The sequence below is a fragment of the Mustela erminea genome, chromosome 1, assembly GCF_009829155.1.
Source record: "Mustela erminea isolate mMusErm1 chromosome 1, mMusErm1.Pri, whole genome shotgun sequence".
In the NCBI taxonomy this organism is placed as follows: Eukaryota; Metazoa; Chordata; class Mammalia; order Carnivora; family Mustelidae; genus Mustela; species Mustela erminea.
The window spans coordinates 88,035,746-88,047,863 of record NC_045614.1 but is presented as its reverse complement, the minus strand read 5'-3'; the positions used below and the strand labels follow the sequence as shown (position 1 = coordinate 88,047,863).

Here is a 12,118-nt window from a genome sequence, read left to right as displayed (position 1 = left end):
TCAGAATCCCGACACTCTAGTTCCCCTAGGAGCAATGTCTCAATAGAACGCCTCTCTAATTCAGCATTGGTAGTGACTTTGGAGAACCTAACTACCGTGAATAATGACAACAGACTACCTATGTCTTAAAACTACCTTGCTTGTACGTGCTGAAGGGGTTCCTGGAGGATACGGACATTTTATGCTCCACAATGGCCAGCACAAAGGGGAGATACTCAGAAAATACTTTGAGAAACACTTTAACTCACCAATCCACTAGCCCACTGTAATCCACAGTCTTGCTCTACATCTCAAATGGCAGGGGACCTACACGTTAAATATCAGTACCAAGATTCTACTTTTGCCCAAAACACACCACCCCACATTCTTTTATGAGACTAAGAGTGGAATGCCTGCTCCACAGTTAGGCTCTTTGTTCTCTTCTCAACAAGTGGCTAAAACAGGGCCTGACAATGAGTAGAAACCCAGTAAATATCTATTGAGTAAAAGAAAATGATAAATTCAGAGGGAAAAAAAAATACCCAAACAGGTAAACAAATTAATAACCCATGCCCGACATATCCTTGAGTTTATGTCCCAACTTTGTGGAACCTAGCCCTCTCCTCCTCCACTTACAGAGAGCCTTCTGCAAACGAAACCAATGTCTAGAATTTCCCAACAAAGAAAGCCTACAACACTCTGTGACTCTATGATTAAATAAGAACTCAAGGGATTATCTGATGCACTTGACCTGTCTCATTTCATGGAAAACAGGACTCTCCATTATTGAAGGCCCTTACCACATTATTGTCTGACAGGGCTCAGAGTGCTTGCGTTCAGTGGAGAAGTCCATCAGATACCCCTCCCCCTCATCATTTGTGAGCCTCCGGCACACTTTACCCCCATAAGCAATTCAGTACTTACTCAGGTACCTGGGGACACCCTCCTGTCCTCAAATTCTTGACATTTGACATGTCTCCTCTTGGCCGGCACAGGCCTGCCTCTGCCATCCAGCAGTCTCTAGTGCTGTGGTCTTTGTTTTGTTTTTAAGGCAGCAGATTCACCATAGAAACACAATATTTGATAGCAAAGTACATTTGGAATAACAACTTAGATTCTTTTTCTTTGATCCAAATGCTTTACAAGTGTTAGTTTTATCACTGTGGTTAAGTCGCAGAAATGGCTACAATACTTTGCAGGCACCTTGCAGTCCTTCCCCCCACCTCTTGAGTCTGGACTGACTTACTCTACCCAATAAGGCATGACAAATGTGACATGGGCAGAGGCTTGAAAAGGGCTTGTCCTTTTTATTCCTGGAATCCCCACACCACGTGAAGACTCCCTCGTTGGCCTATTGGATGAGACACATGTGGTCTAGTCACCCGGGAAGCCTTAGCTGACCACGGACCAAGTGCCTGACATATAAAGCCATGGGAGATCAGCCAGCCCCCAGCCAACCCACCAACTGATGACATATGCATGACATCAGCCATGCCTGAAGTAAAAAAACAAAACAAAACAAAAACACAAAAAAAACCTGCCCAGCAAAATCATGAGCTCAATAAGGGTTTTAAGCCACTAAGTTTAGGGTGGTTTATGTCCCAGCAAAAGCAGACATAAATGACTCCATTTTATAGATGAAGAAACTAAGGCACAAAGGTTCCATAACCCATCAAAGTCCCATGGCTATTAAAATACAAATGGCTATCAGACACATGAAAAAATGTTCATCATCACTAGCCATCAGGGAGATTCAAATTAAAACCACATTGAGATACCACCTTACACCAGTTAGAATGGCGAAAATTAACAAGACAGGAAACAACATGTGTTGGAGAGGATGGGGAGAAAGGGGAACCCTCCTACACTATTGGTGGGAATGCAAGTTGGTGCAGCCTCTTTGGAGAACAGTGTGGAGATTCCTCAAGAAATTAAAAATAGAACTTCCCTATGACCCTGCCATTGCACTCCTGGGTATTTACCCCAAAGATACAGATGTAGTGAAAAGAAGGGCCATCTGTACCCCAATGTTTATAGCAGCAATGGTCACGGTCGCCAAACTGGAAAGAACCAAGATGCCCTTCAACAGACGAACAGATAAGGAAGATGTGGTCCATATACACTATGGAGTATTATGCCTCCATCAGAAAGGATGAATACCCAACTTTTGTAGCAACATGGACGGGACTGGAAGAGATTATGTTGAGTGAAGTAAGTCAAGCAGAGAGAGTCAATTATCATATGGTTTCACTTATTTGTGGAGCATAACAAATAGCATGGAGGACAAGGGGAGATGGAGAGGAGAAGGGAGTTGAGGGAAATTGGAAGGGGAGGTGAACCATGAGAGACTATGGTCTCTGAAAAATAATCTGAGGGTTTTGAAGGGGCGGGGTACGGGGGGTGGTGGGAGGTTGGGGGAACCAGGTGGTGGGTATTAGAGAGGGCACAGATTGCATGGAGCACTGGGTGTGGTGCAAAAACAATGAATACTGTTACGCTGAAAAAAATAAATAAATTAAAAAAAAAAAAAAAAGAGCCAGGAAGTGCTCCTCCCCTCTGGTGTCCAAAAAAAAAAACTCAGTTAGGATTCAGAGCCAATAGCCTCTGGCTCAGAGGCCAGGCTTTGCCAGTTGTCCTACAGCTAAGTCATTCTACAAGTTTCAAATGCCTTCCCACTCACCTTACTTCCCTGAAGGAGCTTACATGTGGGGCACAGACTTACATAGCCCCATAAACACAAAACAGGCAACATCTAGCACGGAGTAACCCTGTTTTGCATTTCTGTCATTCTTCAGACTTGCAAAGTCCTCTGACACACTGCAACCAAGTAAAAGCAACGAGAGTTGCCCAAATGTTTATCGATGGATGAACGAACAAAATGTGGTGGGTCCTCTTAAAAAGGAATGAAATTTTAACACATGCTTCAACATGGACGAACCCAGGAGATGTTAGGCAAAGAGAAATAAGCGAGTCACAGAAGGACAGATACTGCCTGATTCCATTTCCATGGGGTACTTATTCACAGGGACAGAAAGTAGAACCATGGTTGTCAAGGACAGGAATTGGAGGGAATGGGGCATGGACATCTCGTAAGTATGGAGCTGCAGTTTGGGAAGACGAGAAAGTTCTGGAGATGGAAGGCAGTGGCGATGGGCCCATGACATGAATGTACTTGATACTGCGGGATTCCACATTTGCAAATGGCTCAGATGGCAAAATGTATGTTCTGTAGAGTTTCCACACCTCTTTAAAAAATAGTAATACTAAGCATGGAGAGTGGCAGCGCTAAAAATGACAGGCTCAGGGTCATTGCTAGACAAGTTAGAGCCGAGGGAGCAAAGCAACCAAGAAACACTCTGGCTGTTCAGGCTTTACTGAGTCACACAGCTCCACCCCCTTGTCAGAATGTCCCCCGCCACACACTGAAGGCCACATGGGCTGACAGAGCCTTACAAACAAGTGCCAGCTCAAGGACAAAAACCCTCAAACCCATCAAAGCCAGTTCCCTGTCCCCACCCCAGCTGGCCGTTGTGGGGGCTGGATTCTACCTCCTCTTGGGAGAATTTGGGCTGCGTTTTCACCCTCACAGGACTGGATCTGACTCATTCCTGATCTGACATGACACCAGGAACAATAAAGTTAGTGTAAATTTTGATAAGCAAATAGAAGTTCTATTGGCCCAACAATTACAAACCTTCGTAATCTCCTGGAAAACCAAGCTGTTTAAGTCCCCTCTCCACTGGGACTCTGGATGGATGGACACTGGCATTCAGACAATATAAAACCACCACTACGGGATGATCTCTTATTTTAAAAAAATAATAATAACAATAGGAGATAAACATCAAATAGTAACAGAAGACAACAGGAACTTATTTTCTTCATTTCGTTTCTTTTCAAAATTTTCTATGACAAAGAGGTTTTTTCAGAGCTGAAACCTAAGCTTATGCAGGGAGTCTGCGGTCAAACACACATTATACCACAGTTAAATCCAAAGGCAATATCACGAGAGAGCCAGGGCTGCTCCCATAAACCATCCCCGTCACACAGACGAGGCTGCAGGGGCTCTGGGAGTGCAGGGCACATGCATGATACACACATGGAGCAGATGCTCAGCAGGCCAGCTCTCAGAGACCATCCCTGCTGTACAGAGCCAGAGGGTCCGTAAATACAGACAGGAAGGGGGTGGGAATAAAAGAGAGGAAGAAAACAGGAAGGCCCACTTGGCAGCCGCTGGAGGGGTGCCCCACCCGCTTCACCATCAGGAAGGTCAGAGGATGCGGGTGCACAAACAGACTCGCCACCTGGCCCAAGCCCAAACAGCCCGCCGTGTGCACAGACAAAATGGGACATCCGCACCCAGCCTTAGCCTTTGAGCGTCCTTCCAGTTCCTCGGCTACAGACCAGCAAGGTCCCTTGGGGTTGAGGGGCAGGGGTCACTCTGGGCCTTCCCCGCCCTTCTTCTTCCTGCCCCACCTGCAAGAAGGCAGCGGTTCCCTTAACAGTCATCTTGGCCTCTGCTAGCTGAGAGTGAGTCAGTCATCCCCAGGGTCTGGGTATAATCTCCAGAGACCTGATGACTCAGTGGCTCACCCACAGAACTCCACGACTGTCACGATCATTGTCCTCACCAGCCACAAGAAGGGACGAGAGGGGGGCGCCTGGGTGGCTCAGTGGGTTAAGCCACTGCCTTCGGCTCAGGTCATGATCTCAGGGTGCTGGGATCGAGTCCCGCATCGGGCTCTCTGCTCAGCGGGGAGCCTGCTTCCCTCTGTCTCTCTCTGCCTGCCTCCCCATCTACTTGTGATTTCTCTCTGTCAAATAAATAAATAAATAAAATCTTTAAAAAAAAAAAGAAGGGACGAGAGGAAGGAGTAATGCCACAGTTCGCAGACGCCCAGCAGCAGGACCCTGCCAAGCCAGCTCCCTCCCACCTCTTTCCCCATCAAAGAGGATTTGGGTACAGAACAGAAGAGAGTGGTGTGAAATCTATCCCAGATGTGTCACAGACAACCCAGCATATAAGATTTAAAGGAACCCCACCCAGACAAAGCTGGATTTGCCACCCGTGTTCCTACCCCTCTGGTCACACAGCCACATGCAGATAAGCTGGGAGTCAAGGGGCAATGGAGGAAACGCTCAGAACACCAGAGGCGGGCCAGGAGGAGCACCGGCTCTTCTGGTGGCCTGCCAACTCATCATCCACGCATCTGTGCGGGTATTCCTCCCGGAGCTGCGCTACTATAAACAAGTAAACAATAACAAGTCAGCTGGAGAGAGTGCTATGGAGAAATGGCCAATCAAGGAATGAGGGACTGGGGTGCTAAAGATGGCAAGTGGCAGTTATGTCAATGGTAGCCCAGGAAGGCCTTGCTGATACAGTGACACTGGAGCAGAAACCTGAAGACAAAGAGAGTAGACCACACAGGTTCAAGGGTTAAGACAGGGACAAGCAGAGGGACCAGAAAGTTCAAAGATTCTGAGTTAAGAGCGCATGTGACAGGAGTACAGCCAAAGGTGGACACGTCCCACCAGCTGGGGCTGGTGACCTGATGGGCCAACCTCCACCGGCCCCTGAATGCAGAGATCCTTTAGCCAGGTCTGTGCTGAAACCTAAGCTCCGGGGACCAGGTGGGAACATGTCTACCACAACTCCAAGGGAAGGCTTGCTTTAATAATCCACTCTTAATCATCCCGAGACCTGAGCATGTGGATGGTTTTAACAAATATCTGTGGGCTCAAAAAAGGCAGAGGGCAATAAATTCAAGTGTCAAAGACTTTCAGGAAAAGAGAGTTTATAACCTGCTCAGTATTCATCAATGCTTACATTAAATTTTCAAAATTTCTCCTCAAACCCAAACCAAACCCTTCATTCTGCAATTTTACGTCAAGAATACTTCTACTCTGGGCCACATGGCGGCGAGGGGTAGGGGAGTAAGGCGAACAACACATCCCCAACTTGGGGTGTGCCTGAAAGACTAGTGGGCCACAGGCATTTTTGATAGACAGCACCTTGGGGTTCTGGAGCTTCTGGGGACCGGCCAGCACCTTTCCATCTCCCTGGAAAGCCAGAGGCCTGGGTGGGGCCCAGAGAAGGTAGAAAGCGGGGGTGGCTGCTCAGAGTTGGTTGCAGACCAATGAATAATTGGCACTTTGATGTGGTACAACCCCGCTCAGCTGGCCAGGGAAGGAGGCAGGGTTCAGGCAGCCATTCTGTCTAGGAATAAGGCAACATATCCGGCAGGTTCCGAACAGAAAGCTCAGTCAGGGCTCACAGTGTGAAACCCAAAAACATACCTAGGACCTCACCAGAACCACCAAAAGCATCAAGGGGAATCCCAGGATGAGAAACTAGAGAGGTGCATGGAAACAGGGCAAAGGGAAAGAATGCCCAACTCCTGGCCCTGACCCTCGAAGGGTCTGAAATGAACACATTCGTCAATTTCTGGGGCTTCACCTCCCAAGCGTTCACCCTCCCGTGATCTCCCATTCAACACCCAACCACCTGCCTGTGAACAGCAGGTGCTCAAACACCTGTCGCTCACACTTTTATACCAGTAGAGACCACAGCTTCCAACACAAACACACACCAGGGACAGAACCCATACTCTGGACCCCTTGCTCAGGTCTGCTTGAGGTGGTGAGTCACACTAAAGAGACACAGGACTAGGAGGCTAGGGTGGGCAAAGGTATGCGAAAGTCCCCAGCCCCGAGGCCTGCTGGATGTTGAGGTGGGGGGGGGGTCTTTTCCTCCCCCTGTTCATGGGACCTTGCTATCAGAGGCTGGGAGGGACATAAGCACAACACGGTACCACATCAGTAGTGAGAAGGAAGATACACTGGGAAGCCAGAACTAGGTCCCACACCGCACAAGACGGCCCCGCTGCCCAGGGACTGGATCTGGGCACCAACTCGGCACCCACTCACAGGGTCCTCCAAATGCCACCACCCACATTCTATTAACAGCATCAAGAGCTGGAATGGAGCAGCTTATGGGGGGAGGGGAAAATAAAGGCTGTCTTCATATGCAGATGGTTACAAAGTCACGGTCCTTCTGCATCCCAGGGGCTCACGCTTCTACCCTCTGGCGGTGGACATGGAAGTCAGAAGGGGCACGCCAGACCTGGTTTGGGGCAGCAGGAAGGGCAGACGATCTGCAGGGTACCTCACCTGCCTCGCCACTCTCCGTGCCTCCCAGTAGGGTTTCGAGTCCTCCACAGCTTTGCCGATTTTCTTCACCAGCTCGTCGAGTTTCACCGTTGCTTCCACCAGAACAGAACGGAACTTCTGACGAGCATCCTGCACCAAGGAGAAAATGAGGACCAGTTCACGCATCAGAAGGAATCCACGAAAATCCACTTCCCCTAACCAAAAGCACCAAGGAGGGCCTGCACACAACCTTCAGGCCCTGAAACTAATACTGCTACAAGACAGTGTCTAGAGCAGCACCATCTGAAACATTCTGAGATACTGGGAATGTTCTATCACTTGCACTGCCCAGTACAGTAGGCACTGGCCACATCTGGCTATTGAGGACTTAAAACTGGCTGGCACCGAGGAAATGTGTTTCTAATTTGTTTAATTTTAAATAAATCTATTTAGATTTTTAAAATAAGTGTGGCTAGTGACTACTAAGAAAGGGTTTTAAGATTTTTTAAATTTACTTGACAGAGAGCACATGCGCACAAGCAGGGGAGGGGCAGAGGGAGAGGGAGAAGCAGACTCCCCACTGAGCAAGGAGCCCAAGGTGGGGCTCAATCCCAAGACCCAGGGATCATGACCTGAGCAGAAGGCAGATGCTTAACCGACTGAGCCACCTAGGCATCCCTTTTTTAAAAGCTCCATCTGGGTCCTCAGAGGAAGACACCCCTGGCAGCTTCAGTCCATAATGATGGCCCCATTCCCTATACTCCCAGGGGGTCCTTAACCATATGATTTAGTCCACATTAAACACTGAGTGGAAACTTCCCACATGCCAGACCCTGTGCTGGGCCTTGGGTTTGGTGCCTGTCTCCAGGGCACTTCCAGTCTGGTGGGTGAGGCAGGCATTATAGCCCATTCCAGAAAAGTTTGTGCCAGGATGAGAATGGTAAAACTGATGCTGCGGAACCCGGCGGCGGAAAACCTCATCAGGCCAGGTAAGGCGTGAGGGAGTGGCAAGAGAGAGGCTTGCAGAAAACATCCAGAGGGGTAACATCTACACAGAAGCCAGAAGTGCGAATGGTCTCTTGGGGGGAGGGAGAGGAAACACCCAGCCCCGAGCCAAAGAGCCATATTCAGCAGAGAGGAGAGAAGGAGAGGCTTGGGGTTTCCAAAAAAAACCTTAAAGAAGCTGGAAGTCTGGAATGTGAAGAATGGCAAAGAGATAAGGGTGGCCACCCACCCTGGAGACAGCTAGAGCAACCTGGGCCCCCAGTAAGAGTCTGGAAGGGAGGAACAGGCAGGTGGGCCGTTCCAAGCTTAACCATGCTGTGAAAGTCAACAAACCCAGATCCACGGACTTTACAAGGAGGAAATACAATTAAAAAGAAGGACTTTAGGGGCACCTGGGTGGCTCAGCGGGTTAAGGCCTCTGCCTTCCGCTCAGGTCATGACCCCAGGGCCCTGGGATAGTGCCCGGCATTGGGCTCTCTGCTCGGCGGGCAGCCTGCTTCCCTTCCTCTCTCTCTCTGCCTGCCTCTCTGCCTACTTGTGATCTCTGTCTGTCAAATAAATATATATATATATATATATTTTTAAAGGGGGTGCGCCTGGGTGGCTCAGTGGGTTAAGCCGCTGCCTTCGGCTCAGGTCATGATCTCAGGGTCCTGGGATCGAGTCCCGCATCGGGCTCTCTGCTCAGCAGGGAGCCTGCTTCCTCCTCCTGTCTCTCTCTGCCTGCCTCTCTGCCTACTGTGATCTGTCTGTCAAATAAATAAATAATATCTTTAAAAAAAAAAAAAAAGGGGGACTTTAGCTCAATGTCTAGGAAGACCTGCTGAAGGGTTGGATCAGTACTTCCCAGAGCTTCCATCCCTCTACTCCTTTCCCTTCAGCATTTGCATGTTTGGGGGGGGGGGGTGTCGGTGGCAGAGGGAGAGGCTTGCATTTAAAAGGGGAAATGGATACTCTGAGAAGGAACAAAACGTGAACACCAGCTGTGGGGCTGTCCCAAGACCAAACAGCCACCCTGCTGATAGTGCCCGCGTGAGCTCCACCAGCAGCAAAGGGCCCATTTCCCAAGTAACCATCTAAAATCTCTAAACATCGGATAGTGGGGGCCTCCTGGGCCAATGGGATGGCTCACGGGAGTGAAGGAGGCTCTGCTCACTTCTATTTCATTCCCCTCTATCATATGGTGCCAGGGCCTGCTAGATGGCTTTGAAAAGGATGCCAACCCCCCAACATATGATGATACTGCCTTTGCCTTGGACGGCAGTTTCTCAGGTCCTGAGCCCCAGCCCACTGCTGACACTGGCTTTGGTCCCTTCCCCCAGGCCTGTATTGTCGTCGTCTTCATCATCATCTTCTCTGGCTTCTCTTCTATCTAGCCAGGCCCACAGCCACCTGCTACAGCTTCTAAAGATGAACATCACCACGAGCTTTATCCTCCAGAGAAAGCCGTACCAGTGCACAAGGCCATCCGGGGACTCGCAAAGCCCCACCAAGCTTCTTCCAGACTTAACTGCCAATATGTAGGAGGTAGCACATTGTCTGAAGCCTGGGAATATATATATATATATATATATATATATATATATATATATATATGCATATATATATATATATATATGATAAATCCAATCCCATCCAAACCTCTGTGAGGCTCTAATCAGCTAACTTCTTTATTAATCATTTTTATTGCCAGTTAAATAGCTACTTTGCATCTCATAGGGAGGGCAGTTAGAAGGAATAAAGGAGAATGCAAATGTAAAACTACCACCAGTTCCTGGACACCCAGCAGATGCTCAGTAAATGCACCCAATCCTCCCCCTACCAACACCTGGCATAAAAAGGGACCCACGTCCCATTTAAAAAAAAAACACCAGGGAGGTCTCTCTGAGGCAGAGGGGGCTGACAAGAATGGAAGGTGCAACCTGTTACACAGTGTAGGCAGAGACTTTGCAAATGCGCTGGCACGCATGACTGATCCCCCAAGTCCCCACCCCGGGAGGCAGTGAGAGCACTAGCCATCCTCCTCCCACGCCTCCCACCTCCAGTCCCCAACCAGACAAATGAGATAACAGAGTGCCCAATCAGTTGGTGTGTGAACCAAGGCAGATCACATCGTCTCTCTGGACCTCTTTTGTAAAATGAGAACTGGGCCGCAAACCAGCAACCTGTGGGCCAGTAGGCTTAGTGCCTTCGGTCTGTATTGTGTGTACTAAATGCCAGAAAAACTCATTAAAAAAAGAAGTGGATTCTCAAAACTTCTCCTAAAGGAAAAGAATTTGATAATCTGACAACCCGGGGCCCCATTCCTACCTGACACCCGCCTGGAAGTGGAATAGGAGATGCCTCTCAGAAAAAGATCGCCCCTTCCAGTCCCCAGCACCCCTGTGCCTGAATCACACCAGGCCGCATCACTCATTTAGGTGCCCAGCCCAGCCCCTGGAGACTTAATTTGCCAAGAGCTATTCTGGGCCCTGGTGACTAGAACCCACCCAAGTCTGTCTTTGTGAGGGAGAGGGAAGTAGAGGGCAGATGGCAGTTTAGTATGTGGCAGACACTATTATAAATGCTTCCATTCCATCAATTTGTGCAATCGCTAACAACCTTAGCAGGCAGTGCTATTGCTGTACTTTGCATTTTACAAAGAGGAGAACTGAGGCACAAAGGTAGCTTGCCTGAGGCCACAGAGTTAGGAAATGGCAGAACCAAGATTTAAACTCAAGCAGTAAATAAGTGTAATGTCACATGAAAAATACCAAGACCTCAGTATACACACTGCATGTGCAACACACACACAACCGTGAAGACCACCCAAAGCGTCATCTAAGCCCCGGCCAAGAAAGGGGATTTGCACATTTCCCCCAGACAGAGCTGCAGGGGCATTAGCAGCAGAGGGAGGAGCATGAGCAAGAAACAGCAGGCGGGGGCGGGGGGCAGGCGGGGGTTGGAAGAAAGGGAGGCACGTGTGCAGAGTAAGGCATTGGAACTTTATCCCACGCACAGTGGGGAGACACGGTGGATTGATTTTATTTAAACATAAGTCTCAATTGACCTCCCATGCCCCTGTCAGAAATGACCAAAGAATGCGTTCTACCACAAAAAGGAAAGGAATGGTAGTTTTCTGGAAGGCTCCACTGTGAAGCACTTCCACAGCCACGATCAGGATCACGTGAATGCCGTATACCGACTACACCACAGCTCTGTTGGGAGGAAAGGAAGTGTTTGGAAAGGGGAGTGTCTGGGGGGCCAGAGGGAGGAAAGAGATTAAAATCTCATCTTCCAAGTCGGACGCTGGCAGATGGTAACTAAAACTGACAAATCAACAAGCTGCAGCACGGAGCCCACTATTTAGAGCCCTGGAAGTTACTACCTAATCAGCGAAAGTACATTAAGCTTATCTCTTACACTGCCTCTAAAGGAGGAAAAAAATGGGAGTAGGGTAGAAGGATGGGACACTAACGCAGGGTTCTTTGTTGTTGTTGCTTTGTTTTCCCCTTTTTAAAAAATTGTGGTAAAATACCACGGTGAATTTTTAAGCAGAGGCATGAGGGGATCAGAGCTGGGTTTTACCAAAGGGCGAACAGGGTTCCTGAGGTGATTCCGGTCAACAGGTTCAGGGACCACCAGCCTGGGTAAGTGTGTGGCCACCAAAGGGTATCGCACCCAAGAGACTTGGTCTGACACCAGCGTTCCTCTCTATCAATGAGGCTGTGTTGGTGGGGACGGTGACGCACGACTGGCTCACGTCCAACCCCCAACAAGCCTATTCATCCAAGACGCATTAAAAGCTGAACACAAAGCCAGCCTTCTCCTTGAGAAGATAAAGCATACCCAGTTCTTTTACCATTCCACAGAGAATCATAGCCATTTGAGTAACAACTCTCCACAAATATTGGAGCGTGAGGGCCCAAAACCAAAATCTCTCCTGCCCGCCCAATGTTAACAGCCCTGATTTTCTTGGACCTCAGCCAGGACTCGGAAGTGGTCA

At 48.9% G+C, this 12,118-nt stretch overlaps 1 protein-coding gene across 1 annotated transcript in view; it reads right to left on the bottom strand.

Annotated features, from left to right (window-relative positions):
• SH3BP5 (SH3 domain binding protein 5) overlaps positions 1-12,118 on the bottom strand; it is a 72,683-nt gene that overhangs the window by 39,045 nt on the left and 21,520 nt on the right. The window contains exon 3 of the mRNA XM_032332765.1: positions 7,150-7,278. Coding sequence (XP_032188656.1) covers positions 7,150-7,278 — 129 coding nt within the window. The remainder of the gene's footprint in view (positions 1-7,149; positions 7,279-12,118) is intronic.